We start from the raw sequence: 22,535 nt of genomic DNA, 5'->3' as shown, positions 1-22,535 counted from the left end.
AGGTTTTAATGAAAACCCAGGTTCTGCTCCTCAGCCCTGTGTGCAGAGAGGGGGGAAGGCACATAGCTTTCCTCTGAGCATTTCTTCACTGTCACTTCTCAAACTCAGCCATACTGCACAGGTGCACCTGTTAAAAGTCATGGGAAAAGAGAGATGAACTAAAAAGCAGTGCCAACAAAATTGTCACACAGAACGGCAATTTCCTGGTGTCATTTCTAGCTCAAACATTAATTATATTTTCTAGATTTAGGTTTTTAGGAGCATGCATTTTGTCTGCTTCCTCCAGTCATCTAAGAGAAACTGTGAAATAAAACTGGAATTATTTATATTGCACCTCCACCACATTATCAGCCCGCAGCTGAGACTCCAACAAATTCAAGAAGCAACACTACAAAACTACCCAATTATTATGAGGTTTTGATTGGGTGTTAGTGTTTTTAATTTCTGTGTTTCTCCCTTAGTTTTTCTTTTAAATGTTACATTAGAATGTAGCTGGCAATTCAAGGTAATAATGCTGATACACTAAACACCAATTCACTGCTCTGTGGTATCATATAAAAAGTATTCCTGACCTGCTCAAAGAATATTTTGAAGTGAAAGACTAATGAGTCAGGGATGTGAATACAACCTCTCTAAAGCATTTTTATCAAAACTAAAATACGCAAACATTTTACCAAAACATTTTCAGGCAGAGCAGAAAGCATCATTTACCTCACGCTGAAGTGGTTAAGTTGATGAATGAGGCACAATACTCAGCACACAAGTTTAAGCAGGTTGAGAAGATATTTTTAATGAAATTACAGACTTCCTTAGGAATCAATCCTTTTGGACTTGCTTGGCAGCAGCCTATCAGAGGATCATTCAGGAGCTTACACTGTCCTTGCTTTATGTTGTGACCTGTAAATTTGGCTAGGCTTCAGTCTCCACCACCAAAAGTGATATTCATGATACAAGGTGACCTGAAGTACACTCAGTAACACAAGCTCTCAAACACATGAAGGAAAATGTAGCTTTACAAATACACCCCAAAATAGTTCTCAAAATGAGACTAAGAAAACCAAGTTGACAGGATGTACTTCAAACACTGCATTTATTACAAAGATGCATAGACTTTATGCTATTTGGTTTGAATACTTATCTTGAACCTACAAACAACATAGAAAGCAAGGTTACAGTATGTAACAAAAGCAACAATGATTATCTAGTAAATTCAATATTCTACTGTCTTTAATTTCACAAAACATTTCTGAAACAAAGGCACTTACAGAATTAAAACAAAAAATAAGATATATCAGCTTTTAAAGTCTTAGCTCCCTCACTGTGGAGAACAAGTATGATGTGAAGGCAACAGCTACTGGGACTGACACACCAGCAGTGCTTAAACTGAAAACTTAGGGATCATCTCCATCTTTTCTGTAACCATCCCATTCTCCTTCAGTATTTGAAAACAAGCTTCAACAAGGCTGCAGGGCAAGAACCAAACAAAATTTGGTCCTACACCTCACTGTTAATGATGATTAATGCACTAAGAAATTAATCACAATCTGATTAATTGTGAACTGGACCATTTTATCTTTTTTCAGTAAGTTTATCTTTTCAGTAAGTTTTGTAACTGAATTAGTAATAGTACTGCTAAGGCAGTTCTTTGTACATTAATGACTGATCTCCTCACTCGTATATAGCTATGATTTGCACATGTCCACTGAAAGAAAGGTGTCCACTTTCAGGCTCCCTAACCCTACCCCTCATCTCCCACTTCCACACACAGAGCAGTGACAATGCAGGACCATCCGTTTGGTCTGTACAACTTCCACCCCAAAACCTCATATCTGGCAATGTCTGTTAGTGCTGCCACCTTGCTTTCTTCCCATTTCCTCAGGGATGACTGACTCAGCCATCCTGCCACAAAATTGCAGATTTCCGTCTCACAACCCAAACGTGACACTGTGACTGCCACGGGCTGCTCCCTTTGTCACACCAGGTGGGGGACAGGAAGAACAGGGCACAGTAACAACCTCAGGAAGCCCCACCCTGAATCCTGTACCTGTGCTCTCCCTGGCCTGGCTCCACCCAGGCTAACAAAGGTGTTGTAACAATCTCTGCCCTCCTTCTCCATGAATAAAACTCCAGGGTTTAGGACCTGCAGCAGGGGATTTATTTCTGCAGTTACTCCAGGAGACACCATGCTTTTTTGGTTGTTTCCATGTAACACCTGACAGTGTGATGAAGTTTTGCCCAATTTCTCAGCTGACAAGACAGGAAAGAGGAGGAACACATAGCCATAGGATACATGAATACATGCTCTGTAAGTGCCTCTTGGCACTGTTTCATGCTATTAACTTCAACACTCAGAGAGGTGTAACAGAGGAGCACAGGTTATCATGAACCTCAATGTAAAAATTTTCAACAAGTTTCTTCTGAAATGCCCTGAAAACTTTCTTTAAAAAAGAATCAGAATACTGCAGAAATAGACTCAAAGAACCAGGAAGAAGAAGAAGGCTGTCTTTGACAGCAGCAATTTCCATCCACTCTGTGAGGTAAAAAAATGCCACCAAACAATATACCCCAAATGTATGTAGAATCACAGGACAAATGGCTCAATGGCCTCTCAAAAAAAAAAAAAAAAGTAAAATCGGTGTAAAAGATATGTTAAAATTATTTCATTGATTATGTCACAGTGATACATGCAAATAACTACATTGTTCTATGAGTATTAACAACAAATTGCATTTTGATGTCAGAAAAGAGAATTGTTGAGGACAGTGAATAAAAACCCCACCTTACTTGTCTGAGCAATAAAAGCTTCATAAAGCCTAAAGCCCCAGCAGTATTAACAGTCATAAGGACATCTCAAGATGTTTCATGACTGACAACATTACCTGGTTGTGACCAAATCCTTCCTTTCCCTGACTTTGCATTTTCTGCTTAGCTTTACAGGAATGTTGAAGACAAAAGGGAGGTTTAATGCCCACCGTGGCCCTTCACCCAGCATATTGTTACTCCAATGCAGCCTGGATTTATAAAGATCTGTAATTCTTAGGCTCCTGCCATCTACAGTTCCCACTAGAGACAGTGGAAAAACCCTGAGCATTTGAAAAGCCTAATCTTCTGCTGATATCCCATCTCTACTGTAAAATAAATTCCTTCTCTGTGATGAAGCAGGACTGAATGCTGCCAAGGTATCTCTACTTTACACGTGATTAAGGGGCTGATTTTAATTCCAAAGTCATCAAGAACAGATGGCTGAAGCAAGTTTGTCCAATGCTACCTGAGTAAGAAATACTTATCCAATAATTTTTATGAAGAATTTTCAGGGTTTCAACTTTTGATCTATTTGGTCCATTAAGTGGCAGAGAGTGTGTTAATTTCTAGCTATAACACCCAGGGGAGGCACAGTTTATAAACCTTAAAACAAGGAAATAACCAACTCCTGCTATTTAGAACTAGTTCAAAGGCAATTAAACATTGTTTACTACCCCTTATCAAAGGTAAATGTGTTGCAAGAAAGGAAAATTCCCTTTTGAATGGTAAATGAAATGTATTAAAAAGGGTAGCTTACCTAACAAGACTAGCTTCAAAACAGGCAGAACTTACATAACATATATCAGGTAGTTTCTTAGAGGTTTTTACATTTTAATACTGTGCAAAAGATTGCTACAGCTTTGGGTATTTGACAATGCTCATATTAGACCATTCCTCTCAAAATTATTGCACAGCAAATGGTATGTGGTTCTGTACTTCTGAAATACTCCTTTATGCTTCTTTCATTGCATCTAGAGCAAAAACTCTCTGTATTTGCCTGAAGTATAAATTAACTTCTGCAAGAAAAATACTCCTTCCTTGGAGCATTAAAAAAAAAAAAAAATTACTGAACTGATTTTCACTCTACTTAGACAAAAGATTGTTGTCTTCCAGAAAAATATAGTACAGATGCATGGTGTAAACACAACAAATTATATTTTGAAAAGTTTTGTATGCAGAAGCACAGTAGAAGAGCTTTTCAATAGGTGGGCTTCTGAGGATCCATGTAAGCAGGGTTGTAAGGGGGCTGTGTGGGATAAGGGGCTCCACCACCAACTGCAAAAGCAAAACACAAGAAAAAAAAACAGATTTGTAAAATGTGCATTCTGAATTCTACATATAAAATGGCAATTTCTGTTTTGAGCATACAGTTGAGAGGTTCCACTTAGCAAGTATCTTAATTGGACTTGAGAACAGTTCCGCTCACTCCTAAAACATCTGCATTTCACAAGTAAGATCATAAAAACCTTTGTTCTTGTTGGCTTTGGGTCTTCTTTGATGCTGAGTATACATAACTAGCCTTCAGGGGAGAACCTGATCTGGAAAAAAAAAAAAAAAAGAAAAAAAAAAAAGGAACAGATCTGGCTCAAAAAAAGAGCCAGTGAAAGTCAGGGGTACACATACAAGTGAAAATACCTGATAGTGTGCTGAGAAAAAAACACTGGCCAAAAGTAAAAGGACTAGAGAAATCATCTTAGGACTCCTTATGGGAAAATGCCTTCCTGCTAAGCATCAACAAAATTAATTAAGAAAGTAAAATGAAAGGGAAAAAACATCCCACCACTACTGAGCACATGAATGAGTTTGACTTATATAGCAGATGTGTATCCCTTGGAAGAGATCCTTATTTTCTACTATTCTGAGAAAACCTGCTCTCAAGTGACATCTTCACTTTCAGCTCTGTCAAACAGCACAAGTTTGTTCAAGTAGTACCTGATCAGACCCCTGGAAAGTGCAAGTGTGGTTATCTTCTGCTGATCTTGTAAAGTGAGTGGGTTTGGCTCCTGTGTGGCAGGGCAGGTATTCTCCCCTGGCATGTGACCTAATTAACAGCCTGCTCCTCGGTTAACAAGCAGGAAAAATGAAGGGAAGAACACTCACTGTGAGGCATTTTCAGCTGCCAACATGGATAGTGCTTTGTTATGTTCTCAGAAAAAAAACAAAACAACTGTTTTAAAAACTAACAAACCAGCAACAGCCTGGGAAGCCAGAGAGAAGTGAAATGACTAATTTATTGGCTCCCTCATGTGAAAATGATGAAGTCAATGCACTTTGGCATAATCCCATAAAACCCACAGCTTCTTTGGCATTTATAACAGAAAAAAGGAGTCAACAATCCTGCCAAGTCAGTGTTTTCACATGTGGGGCTGGTTTGCACATTATTAATGTACAATTTCTAACTGTTTCCAAATCTTTCACACCATGAAAAGCCATTTTAAATTCAAGTTGTCCTGGAAGTTACTTTCTAAGGCCATTATCTATTAGTCAGGACCATAGTTTGTTACTTAAAGGATGAACAGCGAAATTTATCAGAGGGCTTGAAGATCCTACAGGTAACAGCTTAGTTTTGGACCCTCTGAGCAGCCTGCAGCCAATTGTTCAGGGAACAGCTACTACCAGCAGAGGTGGGAATTAGTCATTGGAACAATGAGGCTGCATGAAAACAATGCTGTGAAAGAAGGACAGCTGAAGAAAAAAAGTTCTGATAATTTCAACTGCAAGTTCTCAATGACTTCTCCTTCCAATCCCCTTTGTCATGGGCAGGGACACCTTCCATGAGACCAGGTTGTTCAGAGCTCCATCCAAACTGGCCTTGGACACTTCTAGAGATGTGTCCATAGCTTCTCTGACCAACTTGTGCCAGGGCCTCACAAACCTAACAGTACACAATTTTTTCCTAATAACTAATCTGAATTTGCTGTCTTTTTAGTTTGAATCCATTCCCCCTTGTCCTGTCATTACATGCTCCTACAGAATAGAGCTAGCAAATATTAGATTAGAAAGGGAATGTGTTAACATCCAACTCATGAATACATATATATGTTAATTTGCTTTGATTTTAATATTAAATGTCAGCTGAATTAGTAAAACGTTCTACTAGATCTGCTGACAGTCCCACACATTGCCAAACTTTGCCAGTACAGCCCCAGCTCACACCTCTGGGCAGTGCTTAACACAGAAACAATGATAGGGAAATTTCCACCAGGGTGAATAACAGCATCCACCATAACTTAAGTTTTACATCATTTGTTTACATTTGTAGTAACACAGCCATAGAAGAGAATAACTGCAACACAAGATTTTCTCCAGAACAACTGTCTCTTTGGCTGTTTAGATGAAGAAGCACTTGGTGCTGCCTTACCTGCCAGGGTTTCATGGTAAGCTGGGGGTCCTGCTGGCTGCATGGGGTAAGGAGGAGGGTACTGTGCAGGGTACGGAGCCACCGGCACCCCCGGCTGGGGCTGGATAGCCACGGGCTGGTAGCCTTGATATGGAGCTGCTGGGTAGCTGGGTGGCACTGCTGGCTGTTGGGGATAGGCAGAGTGAACCACCGTCGTGGTGGCCGTGGTGGTCACCACAGCTACAGGAAAGGAAAAGGAACATGGTTAGTGCTAGTGGTCCCTAAACAAAAACCCCAAACAACTCCCAGATCATCCCAGATGGTGGGAGGGAACTCCTAAGTGTTCATGAAATATTCTAAAATATCTCTCTGCAACTTCACATTTTGAAGCGGCTTAAATGCTTATTTTTTAATATTTAGGTATTGCAGCTTCTGAGCAGAGTATTTTCACCTCTTATAGAAACACAGTTTTCCATGAGTGATTGAAAAAAAAATCTTCTTCAAAGATGTGAAAAAGAAAATAAATCTTGAGCTACTTACGCCGTGGTCTTCGACATGCGTTGTACAGACAGCAACAGGAACAGGTGAGGCACAGAATAATAGTAATGACAATCACTGCAAAAACAGTAACTCCAATGGCAACAAGGGCTCCAAAACTGCAAGAGAGAGACCACCACAACTGGTAAGAGTCACTCCTTAACCAAACCTGCACAAATACATTGTTCCACCTCCAATCTCTCAGTACTTACTTACTGGACTAAGAAACAACTGTGCAAAGCAGTGCTGCAGGTCAGGTCTGCTAAGCCAGGGAAGCTAAACCATCCCTGACAAGGAGTTTTTGGTCCCTCTCATTTTAGTCTGACTGTGATTGTTGTTGTTTTAGGTTCAGAGCATGCCCGCAATGAAGCATCCCAGCTTTCAGGGTGACAGCAAGTTCTTCCCACATTCCCCAAGACCTCCCAGTCCCAAACTCAAGACAATCTCAGCACTGAACAAATTCTTGGCAGGTTCCTTGGCATCTGTAAACAGGTATTTTAGAATCCATGTTTCACACAGTTAGGAAAAACTGAAATTCTGACTTCACTGCAACAGCAAGTATGCCAGGCTACATTATGGGATACAGAAACACTGCCTAAAACTCACGAATTTATTATAGAAAGACCAGAGATTACAACTGTTTTGACTTCAGTGATGAGCACCAAATTATGGAGGCAGACAAAACCAGTTACCTCTGGAAGCTTTTTAGTTCTATTTACCACGCAGGGGAGAAAAGGTATCACAGCAAAGCCAGTGACAATTCCCTTTAAGGTGCTAAATGAAATTATCTGTTTCCTACTGTCTAAAATCAATAAAGCCTGTCTTCCATAGAAGCCTAAGTCTCCAACACTCCTATTTCTTAAAAAATACACCATGCTTCAGTTTTGGGAACAATTGCAGGAAGTCAGTGTTAACGAACAACCAGCTCTAAAATAACAACCAGAGAGCCTGTTTTTTGCTTGTTGGTAGAGATTTTGGCTACAGAGTTCTCTTTGTTTTGTTTCCCTGCTCAGTTTCCTATTAACAGTTTTAAACCAAATGACACATCACCATAGCTTCCAGCAATTTTCACTTGGCTACCAAACACCCACCAAATGTGAAAACTGCATTTGAGAATCAGTGACAAAAAGAACTGTAAAATGCTTTACCCCTGAGCCCAAATTTAAAAGACCTCACCTCAGTGTCCTCTAGAGCAACTTAACCCTCAGTCAGCTCAGCGCTGACTGAACACAAGCACTGACAAAAAAGACTCAAAGTGCATCTTTTTCCCTTAAGAGAGGTTGCATCAATTTTATTTTGTTTCAGCAAAAACTGGAAGAAAAAGTTTGAGTCAAATCTCTTTCAAAACAGTGATTTTATGAAACTGTAACTGTATCTGACTTGAGCACTGATTTTGTGAAGCACCTAAATACAGCACTATGGATACAACCATGAAGTACTGAATGGGATACTGTGGATTGCCCACACATACTTGCAACTGAGCGTTTGCATCTAAAACAGGAAGCAGGAACTGCTGCAGCCTCTTGAAGTCACAGGAACCATGTCAGAAACACTGCCACGAAAATAAATGGATTACTGCAACACAACCACAGGATGTAAAGATTAAAATAATGTGTTGAGGAACACATGCATGTTTTGCCCCATTTATTTGCACAGAACATTTCTGAGATGCTGACCTAAACATACACTCCTAAACACCCAGCTTTAAAGGGCCCTCTCATCCTCATAAACATTAGCTTCACTTCAGCGCAATAAGTTCACAGCCAGCTCATCACCATCCAAAAAAATCCCATTTCTTTCAAGCCTTGTGTAAAAAGCAAAACACAAATGCAATTTCAAGAGAAGAAAACAGAGAGAGAACTGCACTCAATGGATTGATATACTGAGTTATCCCTCCTGATTCCAATGTTCACAAGAAACAGCAAGAACATCTTTGACAAACTACAGACACCTTCAGAAACTGCAGGACAAGAAATGTAAACTGCAATTTCTGATACTTGTGGAGCAGCCAACAGCTTTTTCTTTCCTACTGTTTCCACTTCTGGATCAACCCTGAAAGAGCTCTATCACTAGGGAAGTTGACATTATTTCCATAACACACAGTTACTCTCCAGCAACAGTAGCATAGACAAAGTAAAGGAGTCTTCTCAAGTTCTTCCTCAAGCTTTTTGCCCAGTAAAGGAAAACTCCCTTTTTTTTCTAGCAAACTATGCTAAGGAAAGAAATTCTTCTGTCAAGGAAAGAGATTAGAGCTGACATAGACAACTAGAATTCTTCACTTGTACAGACAATTAACTTCTTAGAACTTTAGCAAAGGCTGGGCAGAATCAAAGATACCAGAAAATTTGAGATAAAGTGGAAGAAATTATTTACTCATTGTAAATTACTGAGTACAGCAGGCAACTGGTACAGCCCCCTTATCTTCATGACTAAATTAATTTCTGGTACAAGGAGAGAAAACAGCACAAGCCTATCTGCAGCCAAGCTGGCCATCAACAGATAAAACACTGACTACAGGCTCCATTTGTTTATTTTTAATAAAGTTTTCTGCTCAATGAAACAGATTATTTTCTATTTGCTAACTCTCATGAGGAATACAACAAAAGCAAAGCTAAGAAACCAACACACCATGTCCTTATTTTCACCAAGTTTTAGAGACACCCTCTGCGTTTGGATCACTTGTGCCTTTGGCAAAATAAAACAGCCACAACACAAGGACATTTTGCACTCATCTTTTGAAGAGTTAAATGGAGACACATGTTTGAAGTGCAGGTGTGTCAGGTGTACACATTATAGTTCTGTGTTTGTATGCAAACACTGTGATCCAGTCCCACTCATTGAAACACTGTCTGATTGCTGCAGACCAAAATTATAAGCTTTCAGAGACAACCCAGCAAGTAAAATAACAGAAAGGAGTTAGCTCTTCTCACAGTTCTTTAAGAAGTGTAACATCTGATTACTGGCAGGCATTTTTATCACCTACATCACAGCAGATAATTTTCCTGCCAGTGCTTGTGCTCATGCAGGCTGATGTCTTGGAACAGCACAAAGTAAGGAGACATTTACAGAAAAACATTAAGTGCTGTGAACTTGTAATTCATGCCATTAACATTCTCTTTTAACACTGGAGTTCTTAAAAAATTTGTTTTCTAACTATTTTTATTGACAATCAAAACTAGCAATACTCATTTGGAATTTCTGCGTGGTGTAATAATGTTTTTTACTGCCCAAGGAGTATTGGCCTGAGCACTTATTGAGAACTTAAGTGATATCCCACTACTGAGAAAGGTGCAGGAAAGCTGCCATTAACAGATGATAGTCTAGTGAAGTCAGAATAGTGCTCAACATACTTTTACTGAGTGAACCTTTTAACCTTCAGGAGACAAGACATTCCAGGCACTGCATAAAGATTCTCTTACAATGTGCCAACTCCCTTCTTAGACAAAAATTGCTTCATTTGTTTGCTTTCACCTGATGAATCTGCCTAAAGGGCTCTAAAATATTTGGAAAAAAACATATCCACATTAAATGATAATATAATTTTCATTAGCCTTGTACATAAATGAAAAAGAACAAACGTGAGGGACTGTTGCTTACAGATTCTTCCCCTGAATGGTTAACCATGAGAAAACAAAAGCCAACCAAAACCGAATACACACCTGACCCCTGCATTCTGCAAAAAAACGTCAGAGTGCAGAAATCAGCCACAGCACCAGCTCAGAGTGCTCTACTGACATCAGTCAAAATTCAGGTTCCAGACTGCCACATTATATATACCATAGTCTAAATAAAGCACACACAGTTATAAACAGCTTGAGCTTACTCACTGACATTTCCTGCTTCTTCCTCATCACAGAAAAGCAAACTTTTGCCCATGATTTAATAAAAAACAAAATCAAACCTAACAGCAGTTTTACTGCGTCAATAACAAACTGCAGCTTCTCATAAAACATACGGAAAGCAAATACGGAGAGATTTACTCAATTTAGAAAAAAAGGAGAGATAACATGCTGCCCTTTCCTACCACCACCTCTCTCCTACCCCTATCCTCACACCTCTGGAAAGCACTGAAGTGTATGTGTAATGAGAATGTTTCACAGACTCACCTTTAAAGCTGTCTAATTATTCAAAATATCTATCAGCTCACATAAAGGGAGTTACTTGCCTATCTTACCCCTTTCAGGACCGAATGAGATGCAATGGACATATTAAAATGTGAGAACCAAGCCCAGAATCTAAATAATACTGCTTGCATAAGCTAATTCTCAAGGCAGCTGTTCATGTTGGGAGATCTCAGTCTTGAACAGTCAAGTGGAAAAAAAAAAGGTAGAGTTTATTTAAAGTATTTTCAAATATCAAAGTTTTGATTTCAGCAATGTATTTTTAACTCTTTTTAATAGTTCTTATACTTCACTGACTTCCTAGAAGTCAGTGACATTTTGTAAGCTGATACAGAAGTTTCCACATATCTGTGTCTTCATGTGAGTAGGACACACTAAAAATTTTGTCTTAAAACAGAAAAAAATATCCAAATTAACAATGAGACCACCCAGTTACAAAAAATTAGTTTCAGCAGCCTTTTTATTGTCTAAGTTTTAATCTATTCTGAGATTTGTTCCATGCTTTGAGAAACACATTGGTGAGGTTCTTTTGAAAAAGCACGCCTGCTTTTAAAAACAAACATTAACAAATAGTGAGTTATGGCTGCAACATGGGGTGGTCTGGAAAGACTTCAAAAGATAATTTAGGCCATTCCTAAAAGTAAAATAAAAAAATGAGTATATGCATGTCATTCCCTACTGCTCCAGAAAAGGATCCAGTTCCCAGGAATGTGATGGAATGGTAAATATCCACATTTGCCCTGACTCAGGTGTAGGGCATGACCAAACAAATTTCCAGAGAAAGATACTTAACTAATATTTTAGTGACAGCCATACAATGCCACATACTGCCTCTAAAGTTTAGTAGGAAAATAATAAAGTATTTTTTTAAAGCACTATGAATTCCCAAGAGCCTTTCAGAGGGATTAGTTTTACAACTTTACTAACAACACACTTCCTCAGCTTAATGTTTTAGCACAAAAATTCAGAACATAAGAACCACCTTCCTAAAGATTAAACAAAAATAATTTATTATTACTCAGAAAGCAAACTCACAGGAAAACCTTAGCTGGATTTTAACACTTGCAAGAGTGACCAGCCTATTTTAGCACAGCCAGGAGGTTCAGCACAAGCAGACAATCAAAATACACACCACAATTAAGCCTTCTAGTCCAGGTGTAATCACAGTAATTGCCGGTGCAGCCTTGGCCACCTCTCCAAAACAGGATCTCTACATGATCAGGAAGTTTCCAAGTGATTCTTGTGGTAGCCAACAGGCAGCCTAAGACTCAGGCTGAGCAGCATGGTTTCAATTTTACAAAATCTTGGTTGTTTCATCAAACTGGCAGGTTTGAGTAACTGCAAAGTCATTCCGTAAGCTCTGCAATGCAGTGAAGTGTGGATTGGAATTGTGATGTCTGGTGTTGCAGACAAATGTTAACTCAATTAGCACTTCAGAGTGTCTCTCCTGGAGTTCTGCCCACGCACTGTCCCTAAATGTCATGAAAAGGGTTTCACTTTATTTTGACTAACCCCTCAGAGCAGCACCAGCTCAAGCCATCACTAAGTGTAAACTGCTCTAGCCAGGGACGCAGATTAAATAAAAACCCCTAAAACTCAGCACTGTTTTCCATAATTCTTTCTGGGTACTCCAAAAAGGAGAGTTTGCAATGGGAGCCCCAGCAAAACCCCTCTGTTTATCTGCAGTAAAAGCACAGCCCTGAGTTACATCCCCCAGAGCCCACAGCCCAGGGACCCAGGTCTGGCATGAGAAACAACTTAAAACAACAACAATAATGCCATGGGAAGCAAGAAACACTGCAACTGCTGGAGTGTTGTAGAAAAAGAGAAGCCAAGAGTCTTTTGAGAAGAAGTTTGCTAAATATGTGCTGAATGGAGCCTTTAGCTTTTTGTTCAAATAGGAATCTGATGTGGATTACTTCCAGCCCAGAGTAATAAACTTTAATTCTATAGAAAGACCTACTGGAAAAAAAGCTAACTATTTTTTAATATTATATTTACATTATTTTTTAATTCTCCATTTTTTAAAAATAACATGTTTAGCACAAGTTTTTAAACAGTCTTTATGAGAAAGTGGCAGGGAGGGAACTTCCGGGAGTTTGTGGTTTTACTCAGACATCTGACACCCTGATCCAACAGGTTATTATGGAATTTGTATACAAGCATCTCTTCTTGGAACATAAAGAGTGCACTTGTACTAAATATGCCTATTTATATAAATACCTTTGAAATACATACTAAAATTACAACTTTCTGGTGAAGTTTGCCAGGAAATCTATTCTTGTACACTTTGCAGACAACTGAGTAATTTCTATAAGTAACTGGTGCATTAAAATATGCACATAACAAGGGGAAAAGTCAAGGCTGCATTCAGAGGGACTGAAGTCTTTCATCAGCAGTGCAAGAATTAACACTGCAGGTTCATGCAGGCCCCCAGACAATTTTCAGTCCGTTGGACCCTCAGCATATAAACTGTCCTTAAACACAATTAAAGACGTTTGCTTCTGCAGGTGGTAAATAAATTATAAATGTTCCTTTAGTGGCAAAAAAAGAGAATCTAGATGGATTACAGATATTTAAGGCAAACAACATGAGTCAGTTCCCTTCCTACCACCCACTTCAAGGATACAGGATGTTACCCCCACACCCAAATTCCAATTTGGCAATGGGAAGATTTTGCTCAAATGGTACACTGAATTAACAGAACAAGCTTAACTGAAAATAAACAAAAAACCCCAAAATTTCCCCACAAAAACTGTAATATTATGAATTTGCTACTGCCAATACCATACTATTTCTAGAAAGCAGATTTAAGCAACTAATTAGAAACAATCTTGGCAAAAGAGTTCAAGGATTTTTTTTTTTCCTGGAAAATTGAAACCTGGTGTATGACTTGCCAAACACACTGGAACTGCAGTAAAAGGAAGTTTGGACTAGGTTACACTCACCTGTTTTGCCTGCCTTATAATCCCAGCTTTTATAGGACACACACCTTTTGCTTTACCCACATTACTCAGATCATCACATATATAAAGTTTCCAAACACTGTGTTCAGGCAGGAGCAAAGTTTAAATTACGTAAATTAATGATCCTGTAACTATGATGAACTGACATCCTGCTCCACATTCTCCTTCTTCTGGAATATTACTCAGCCAGCACAACAAAGATCATCAAGGAAAATCTAACACTGTACAAATGAGAACAGACCACTGCAGCAGAGGTCACATCTGGCCAATCACTACTTATTTTAAACGGCATTGATTATTAACAAGATCTTCACTAAAAAAGTCACAAAACTAACTTTAATGACTAGTTCCTTTCACAACCAAAAAAGAGGTTTTAGAATTTACTTCTCAGTGGAACTGAGAGCCAGAGATCACGCTAATAAAAACAGAGGTGTATCACATCAAAAATGGCATAAAATGTTTTGGATACAAAGATTTTGTATTCATAAAAAGGACAATCTCTACACAATTGGTAATTTCCTGGAATTAAACTTATTTGTTCACTTCACAGAAGATCCTACAGCTGCAGTTTTAAAAGGCTGGGCAATTTGAGGTTACTCGCTTCCTCCCATAAAAAATCTACAAACACAATCTGTGGCAAATACATCCAGCTACATCACAGGCCATGGCCTTTTTATGGCAGCTTTTTTATGAAAAAGCAGAGTTGGAGCTACTTTTGGAACTCACATGATCAAATTTCTACAGATCCTAATAAATAACCATTGTGGTCTTTCAAAACTATTTTTAAAGGATCTCTCTTTCTTTGGCTATAGGATCCTTCTCAGAGGGCTACCCTACCTGCAACCACTTCTACAAGCTCTCTCTAGAGTCAACTTGCATGTTAAAAATTCACTGTTTTCAGAGTTACACAGGCACAGCAAAACCCACAGCTAGAGAGAACACTCTACCCTGGTAGGTACCTACAATCAATGAAGTATATAGCCACAGGAAAATTAACTCCTGAACAAAAGCCAAGTGATCAATTTTGCTGTGTCTTTGTACGCTCAGGCCACGTTGTCTTGTTTGCTGCTGTCACCCAGCCCTCTGTGGTTAGCAGAGCACACTAACCCAGCCATGCACATCTGCCTCTTGTACCAGGGCAGCATTTTTCAACTCCTTCCTGCTTGGTTTCAGAGGAAATGAAACCTAAGTGCCTATTGCAGCAGACACCACATCTCATAACTCTCTGCCACCTTCAAGCAGCTTCTTCACCAAGAACATGGTGAACACAAAACCAAATGGTGAACACAAAACCAAATGCTCTGCAATTCAAGTTATCACTGCAAATTGTGCAAGCTGATGTTTACTCTTTGGGCTATTAAAAAGCATAAAACACTTCTTTAAGTAGCTTCAAATCCAAGTCTCAGTTGTTTCCAGGCAAGCAGCTTGCATTCCTTGGAGGAATTAGCCTGTGCCTGAACACGAGCCTCACAGAACAGGCTGTATGCAGTTTAACCCATTTATCACAGAAAATATCAAGGACCAGCACTGGAAAATAAAGCCTCTGATCATTAAACAGAGACTGCTTACACTTCTAGAAGCCTTTTTCCAATTTTCATTGAATCTTCCCTCTAGAAACATTCCATACCCATCTGGACACATTCCTGTGTAACCTGCTCCAGGTGACCCTCCCTTGGAAGGGGGCTGGACTAGATGATCTCCAGAGGTTTCTTCCAACCCTAACAATTCTGTGATTCTGTAATTATCTTCATGATTTACTTTCTTACCACTGCCAACCTATTACAGATCCTGGAGTATCCAAATACACCAGAAAGTGTAAACTGGAGTCCCTGTTAGTGATAGCAGAGGAGGAGAAATGGGGCATAGTTCAGTATCACAGTATTTTTGACCTTGTCTGTGGAGAAAATATGGGCTTGAAAATATCTAAACCAGACAAAGCAAATCAGGATAATCATATCTTTCACTGTTAGAAATATGCTGGGATTGCCAGGTTAGCCTGTAGAAGCCTATTACAGATGCCACATTTCAGCCAAAGGCAGGCAGAATGACACGGATTTTCTCCCTGTCACAGAAGGACAAGGAAGCCACAAAACAACACATGGCTCAAATCCCAAATGAGCACATCCCCATCCAACAAGCCTAGTCAATCTCTGCTGGTCAAAGCTTTCCAGGAAGACTGACATTCTGCCTCTCCCTTGCCATAAGGAGGAACAGCCTTGCCTCAGGCATTACTATACCTGTTACACAATCTCCTGTAACTTACAGATAGAAATTAATTCAGAAACTGAGCCAAATCAACTGTGTACACAGACAAGGTGAGGTTTTGTTTCTAATTAGAAAGCCTGGTATCAGCTGTCCCAACTACAATATTTTCTTCTGATACAGATGTTCTGAATTGCTCCACCTCCTTAAACACTCAAATACTTCACAATTAGTTGAATTGTGGAGATGAGTCATCTAATTTCCTTTCCCACTAAGGGTCACTATTGGAAAATTGGCATACCAAAGCTAAGTAATCACATTACCAATGAAAATAATAACAAATTCTGTCCCAGTGAATCGGTGCTCTTTTTGCACTTTCTTAAAATGAGAATACTATGTACAGCAGAATGAAAAGAGGAAACAAGTAAATTAACCTTACTGCTCACAATCTTTGAAACCAAAGTAAAGCAGGAAAAAGCTCAGTAATCCAATTAAAAGGGGGGGGGGAATCCTGAAACACCTTCCAGTAGTAAACCCTTCCACAACACATTCACTAGCAGCAGAAATTGGAGAAATCCCTTATGATCAAGGAAAATTGGTGACAAATTTATCAAGTTCAGCAGTATGAAAACTATGCCTACACTCTTACCTACAAGTTCCAATAAAAGCTTAAATGATCTTTAAGGACGAATCAACAAAGTAAAATGCCTGAATCCGAGTTAACCCTGACTTTTATACCTTTCCTAGAATGCTTACATTTGCTTCCAAATGCAGCATTCTGGGAAGCAAAATGCTTTCAAGTACTTACAAGTGCATTATTAAAACACTCCAATGGAGTGCAATTTATTGTCTTTAAAATGTCCAAAGATTATAGGGTATGGACTGCTTGCAATGTGAAATACACTTTAAAAGGATTTCCCCAAAGGGCACGCCTGCCTCAACAGCACCTGCTACTTAATACAAATACTGAAAGACATTAATATTGAAATATGATACTAAAAAGAAACCTACTGAAAACTGGTGCTTTGCTTGCACTCCTACAGAAGATCTCAGAATAAACACAGCAAAAAAGCAAAAGTACAAGCAAACTAGAAATTATTCAGCCAGGCAAGACAAAAAAGAACAAACATTCCAATAGTAGCCCTTCCCTAACCCTGTCCTTAGAATTAGGGTGTAATTGTGGCAGGATTTCCAAGCAGGGAGAGAAACACCCACACCACAGAGTCGAGTGGCAAGTCCACAGGTAGTTTGTAACTAGCCCTTACAAAAGCCAAGTTTTCTTAAAAGTAAAGGATTTTTGAGCACTGTGCCACAGTGGTAACTCGATCTAGAAATCAGCCCGATGCAAGAATGGGGAACTAAACATTTTCTGATCCATAATGCCAGAAAACCATCACCTTCTCAAGGGCAGTGTCAAAGGTAATATTTGCAACTTCTCAGAAAGAACAGGGCACTAAAGGAAGTTGCCCTTTGCTGCCTCCTGTCATGTTACAAACTGTTCAAAGAAAATGTGCATCTTGTTGGAGATAAAAAGAAATATTCCAACTGACATCAGCCCTTATCTCTACACAGTGAAGAATTAAACTAACATAGTCATCAAGAAACAAGGCAAAACATGCCCTTTAAAAGAAACTGGCAGAGAGAGAGGGTGGAGTATACCTTGCAGGCAAGGTAGCAGGACAATTCCTGCAGATTGAATATAGCTTACTGCTTGGTTAAAAAAGCACAGAAACCTCAACATACACAACACAAAATCCTGGGCACTGTCTGCAACTAAACAGAAACCTACTTGGTGTCCCACTGGCTGCAGTCACAGACAGTGCCACTCACTGCAATTCCCAGTATTGAAACACCCTACATGGGACAGCTCAGTCACAAGTCATTTTGGAAAGTTCTGAGATGTGGTTTTCCTCCAGAGTCATATCCGGGTGGCTTTTCAAGGACCAATTGTGAGCAATTACCACCTTTCTAATAGAATTGCCTAACAAGAAGGTAAGTTTCATGTCAGTTCTAGGCCTTTGTACAACACCCATCTTTCAAAGCTGCAAGAAAAGAGAAGTCACCCATCTTCTCAAGCTGAGGCATCCACAGTTCTCTTTTCAGACATTCCACAGGCTGAAAACAAAGGTAATTAAAACAACGTAATGCTCCTTCCTAAAGGGTTTGTCATTTATGACAAACGAAGCTATGACTTCAAGATAAGGTTCACACTGGACTAGCATGTCTGAAGACAGAAGATCAGCCTAGCTGAGAAGGGGCAATCCCTCCTTCAAAATATTTGCTACATCAAACCCTTCTCCTTGTGGAGGAGACCTCGCCAAAAGGGACCAAGGCTCCAAGACATCCAGCTACCACGGCAGAGCCTATTGCCTTTAGCTCGGCTCTCTCCTCCCCCGCAGGAAAAGATGTTCCCGGATTTGCACAGCGCGGGGGCTCCGCCCGGCTGTGCGGGGAGGGCGCACGGCCCCGACCCCCGCCCGCCGCTCCCGCTCCCAGCCGGTGCGGAGCCCGCTCCACCACCGCAGGTACCGGGAAGGACTTGCGGGTTCCCGCTGCAGCCGTCGGGGTCTCCCCGGGGCTGTCAGGGTCCCGTCCCGATCCCCGGAGCCCCGCCGCTTACCCCATGGTCGCCGCCGCTCTCCCCGCGCGCGTCACGGTGCCCGCACCGCCCCTTTAAAGGGAGCCCTAGCGCCGCCGCCACCATCCCGATCGCCCAAACCTACGGAGAGACATCCAGCGGCACTGCAGCTCGGGCGTCCCCAGCATAAGGACACGATAGTGCTGGAGCGAGTCCAGGGGAAGGCAGGATGTTGCTAAGGGGGGCTGGAGCACCTCCCCTAAGGAGCCAGGCTGGGAGAGTTGGGGCTGCTCAGCCTGGAGAAGAGAAGGCTGTGTGGACATCTCACGGCACTTCCCAGTGTCTGAAGGGGCTACGGGGAACCGCAGAGGGGCTCTTTGTCAGGAACTGGAGTGACAGGACAGGGAGTAATAGGTACAAACTGAAAGAAGGGAAATTTAGGCTGGATATTAGGAAGAATGTTTTAACTGTGGAGGGTGGTGATGCACTAGAACAGGTTGCCAGTGAAAGCTGTGGATGCCCCAATCCTGGCGTGTTCAAGGTCAGGCTGGATGGGCCTTCGGTAAGTGGGACATGTCCCTGGCCATGGCAGAAGGCTGGGAATAGATAATCTTGACATCCATTGCAACCCTGTAACATGGTGTGATTAATCCCTGCCCTCTCTTCATCATCTTCTGCACTGTGAAAACTGACACATTTTTACAGTATCACTCCTGCCATCACCAAGACAGGCTTAAAGGAACAAGATCGAAACAGAGAGAGAAATATTAATAAAAACTAACAGCAAAAGATGCTAGAACACCAAGGAGATACTTCAAACAAAAGCAGATTTTCTTCCAGAGTCACTATGGATTTTCTAAGAGTACAAAGCACAGAGTAACAGCCATAAACTAAAACAGAGGACGCTCCACCCCATTGTGAGGACAAACTTCTTTATGTTAAGAATGGCAGAGTACTGGAAGACGTTACCCAGGGAGTGTGTGGGGTCTCCCCTCAGGAGACATTCAAATCACCTGGATACATTCCCATTTCACCTGCTCCAGGTGATCCTGCCTTGGCAGTGGGGGTGGAATGGATCTCCAAATCTCCAGCCCCAATTGTTCTGTGATTCTGTGCTAATGCTTCAATCTCCTGTTCAGTAGGGAGGATACATACTATTGTATACAGAGCCTGTTATGGTCTAAATAGCAACATCCAGCCCCTTCCTCATGTCTCTCCTTCTTCCAACATGTACACAGATTTTGAGTGCTCCACACTTAAAACACAAAGTAGTTTTTTCTATTTTTGTATTCTAGCAGCACAGAATCATGGAATTGTTAAGGCTGGAAAAGACCTTGAAGATCACCAAGTCAAATTGTTAACCCAGTACTGCCAAGTTCATATGTCCTGATTACACAATGAAGAACCTCTATACAAACCCCACTTTAAAAGCTTGCATGGCTTACCTGGGGCCAGGAGAATCAAAGAAATCATCAGGATCCTGAAAAATCTGTGAGTCAGACATCCTGTAACAAGAGAATTCATCTCAAAAAATTGAGTTTACGACTTATTCAAGTTACCTGGCTAAGTTTCAAGTGCTTATGAAAGGTAATGTACACCATGGATAAATGCATTTACTGCATTAGCCCTAAATAACTACAGTTAGTGATTAACAACGAAAATAAACACATTTAGCTTTTTACTAAGCTCACCTTCACCATTAATTTAGCTTCACCCAGGTATGCTGACACAGACAACTTTGCTTTGAGGAGGAGAGAGGAGCAAGCACAGCAATTTGTCCACAAAGTGCGGTCATATTCTCATCCTCTACATGGAAAAAATCAAACACCAATTTTATGAGGGTTTCTGTTACCTTCAGTCAAACTGAACCAAAGGCAGAACAGAAGTGTGACATTTTAGTGTCACTCCCTCTTCCACCTGGCTAAAGGATACCTGACAGTCTTTACTGCCACACTACAACTGCACATCACCATGGCCTCCAAGAAACAGATCTGTACTTTGAACAAGGCCTCTTATGCCTGCGTAAGGGGAGTGATGTTTGCTTTCCACGCAGAGATGTGGGTGCTCTTCTATGCTTCACAGAGACAACATCGAGCTCAGGCCAGTGTTTCACCCCAGACATCCTCCAGTGGTTAAGCCCTGCCTGAGCCAGGTGCAAGATAAGCAAGTGGCTCAGCTCAAGGTTTGTGCTCAACCAGGCTCGTTGATTCTCCACAGCAAGCCAGGTAATTTTCCACTTTATACACTCTGTGAGTACAGTCAGAATTCAGTAACAGGTGTTTAGAGTGTGTCCTCTCTGCTCCTTTGGGATGCCTTTGACTTGGAAACATCCTCCATCTGGAGCCAGTGGTAAGCTACCTGGTGTCCTGGAGCATTCTAAAGTGTGAAGTTAAGCTTTTAATAACAAGGACTTTCCATACGATATAGTAATACTGACAATGACAATCATTTTAACAAACATCAATGCATATTGCATCAGGCTTGAAGCCCTCCCACCAAGGTAAAAAATCATATTAAAACTTCATCCCAACCAGTTGTTGGATGACGATTCATAGAGTTACCTCAATTTCTCGCTGACCTTCTTTAAAGCTTCCACAGGGTCTTCTATGTCAGACAACCTCAGAAAAATTAAATGGAGCGTAAGTTTTTGAAAATTATCGAGAAGACACACATCACTTCATGCATTAATTTATCCAGCTCATTGCTCCCACTTCACAAGTAACAAGTATTAATGTTGATCCCTGAAAGAGCCTGCTAGAGATACAGAGGAGAAAGGTCCTTTAGGAAGATTTACCCATTAAACAGGGTGTCTTTGTCATTTGATGGCAGAATTATATGTTGTACACATTTAGTTTGCCTCATACCTTTCATTAAGCTGATTGCACTGGAGTTTTTGTTCATCAAATTTTAGTAATAAATCAGAGCAGCAGTATCGATCCAGACAAGTTCCACAGCAGAAATGAGGACAGGGTTGTGCAAGTTGTACTTCGTCAAAATAATCAGTATAGGCTGGACAATCCTCACCCAAAACTGAAAAGAGTTGCAAACCAATACTTAGTAAGTAAAGAAATAATCACACGAAGTCTTTTCCTCATACTGACTAGCTCACCTAAGCAAAAACTGAAATATGCTGAAAGTATTTGGGTCAGGTCTTACAAACCAAGTATTTCCTTTAGTGTACAGCAAAGGCAAATACTCCTTGCACACATCATCAACAAGCACCTCTATCCAAATTTTCACACAGACATAAACACTAAACTGCATGAAAATACGAGATGCTGGTGATACTCTCTTCATTATAACTGACAGTAGCTACCAAATTACTGTGAAGACTCAAAGAGCAACATGAGTTGCCAAAAGGGTTAAAAATACAAAAAAAGCCTTAAGATCAGTTAGAAGAAAATATTAAATTTTCCTAGAGATTTGACTTGATGGAAAAGATGCAACACCACCACATTCCCTGTAGGTTTGGATCTCCGTGCAACTTGGTTGTTTCTACCTGTTGCTTTGTTTACTTCACAGAAAATCCTAATCCTGATAATCCATTACAGAAAAATCAGATGTTATACAACAGATTCTTAGAATTAAAATTGACTTCAACATTCAAAAATTCAGTGTTTCACTCTCTGGCATCAAGAAATACCTGAATACTTCAGCTGTTGCCTGGAATAAAACACTAAACCTTTCCAGTGTTAAAATGATAATATAAATGCAAGTCTTTAATGAAGGCCTTAATGGTGCACAATATGGTGATAGGCACACACGATACAGTATTTCTACAATTTTTATAAGGTTGATTAGTATACCTATTAATTATTGTACAGTAAGAAGATCAGCTGGTTAGGCAATTTCCCCCCAGGTTCTGCCCCAGTCTTTTTTAGCCCTACACTTCACTGTGTCAAATTTAAGGTGCAAAACAAAGTGTCCTTGCTAGACTAAAGGCAAGACTAAACAAAACTTCAAGAATGTATTAGTAAGGGTTTGGCAAA

The 22,535-nt window shown here is 40.3% G+C and overlaps 1 protein-coding gene across 1 annotated transcript; it reads right to left on the bottom strand.

Moving 5' to 3' along the window:
* Positions 1 to 1,133: 1,133 nt before the first annotated feature.
* Positions 1,134 to 21,517, bottom strand: SHISA5 (shisa family member 5). Its single transcript, XM_062500658.1, has 6 exons — positions 21,411 to 21,517; positions 21,108 to 21,164; positions 19,992 to 20,051; positions 6,683 to 6,798; positions 6,164 to 6,382; positions 1,134 to 4,077 (listed from the first exon to the last, which is right to left on the bottom strand). Exons 3-6 carry the CDS (start codon positions 20,048 to 20,050, stop codon positions 4,001 to 4,003), a joined length of 471 nt encoding a protein of 156 aa, XP_062356642.1. The 5' UTR covers position 20,051; positions 21,108 to 21,164; positions 21,411 to 21,517; the 3' UTR covers positions 1,134 to 4,000.
* Between the last annotated feature and the right edge of the window lie 1,018 nt (positions 21,518 to 22,535).

Source organism: Cinclus cinclus, chromosome 12 (genome assembly GCF_963662255.1).
Source record: "Cinclus cinclus chromosome 12, bCinCin1.1, whole genome shotgun sequence".
Lineage (NCBI taxonomy): Eukaryota > Metazoa > Chordata > Aves > Passeriformes > Cinclidae > Cinclus > Cinclus cinclus.
Note: the sequence above shows the minus strand (reverse complement) of the source record. Positions and strands in the feature narration are given on the sequence as shown.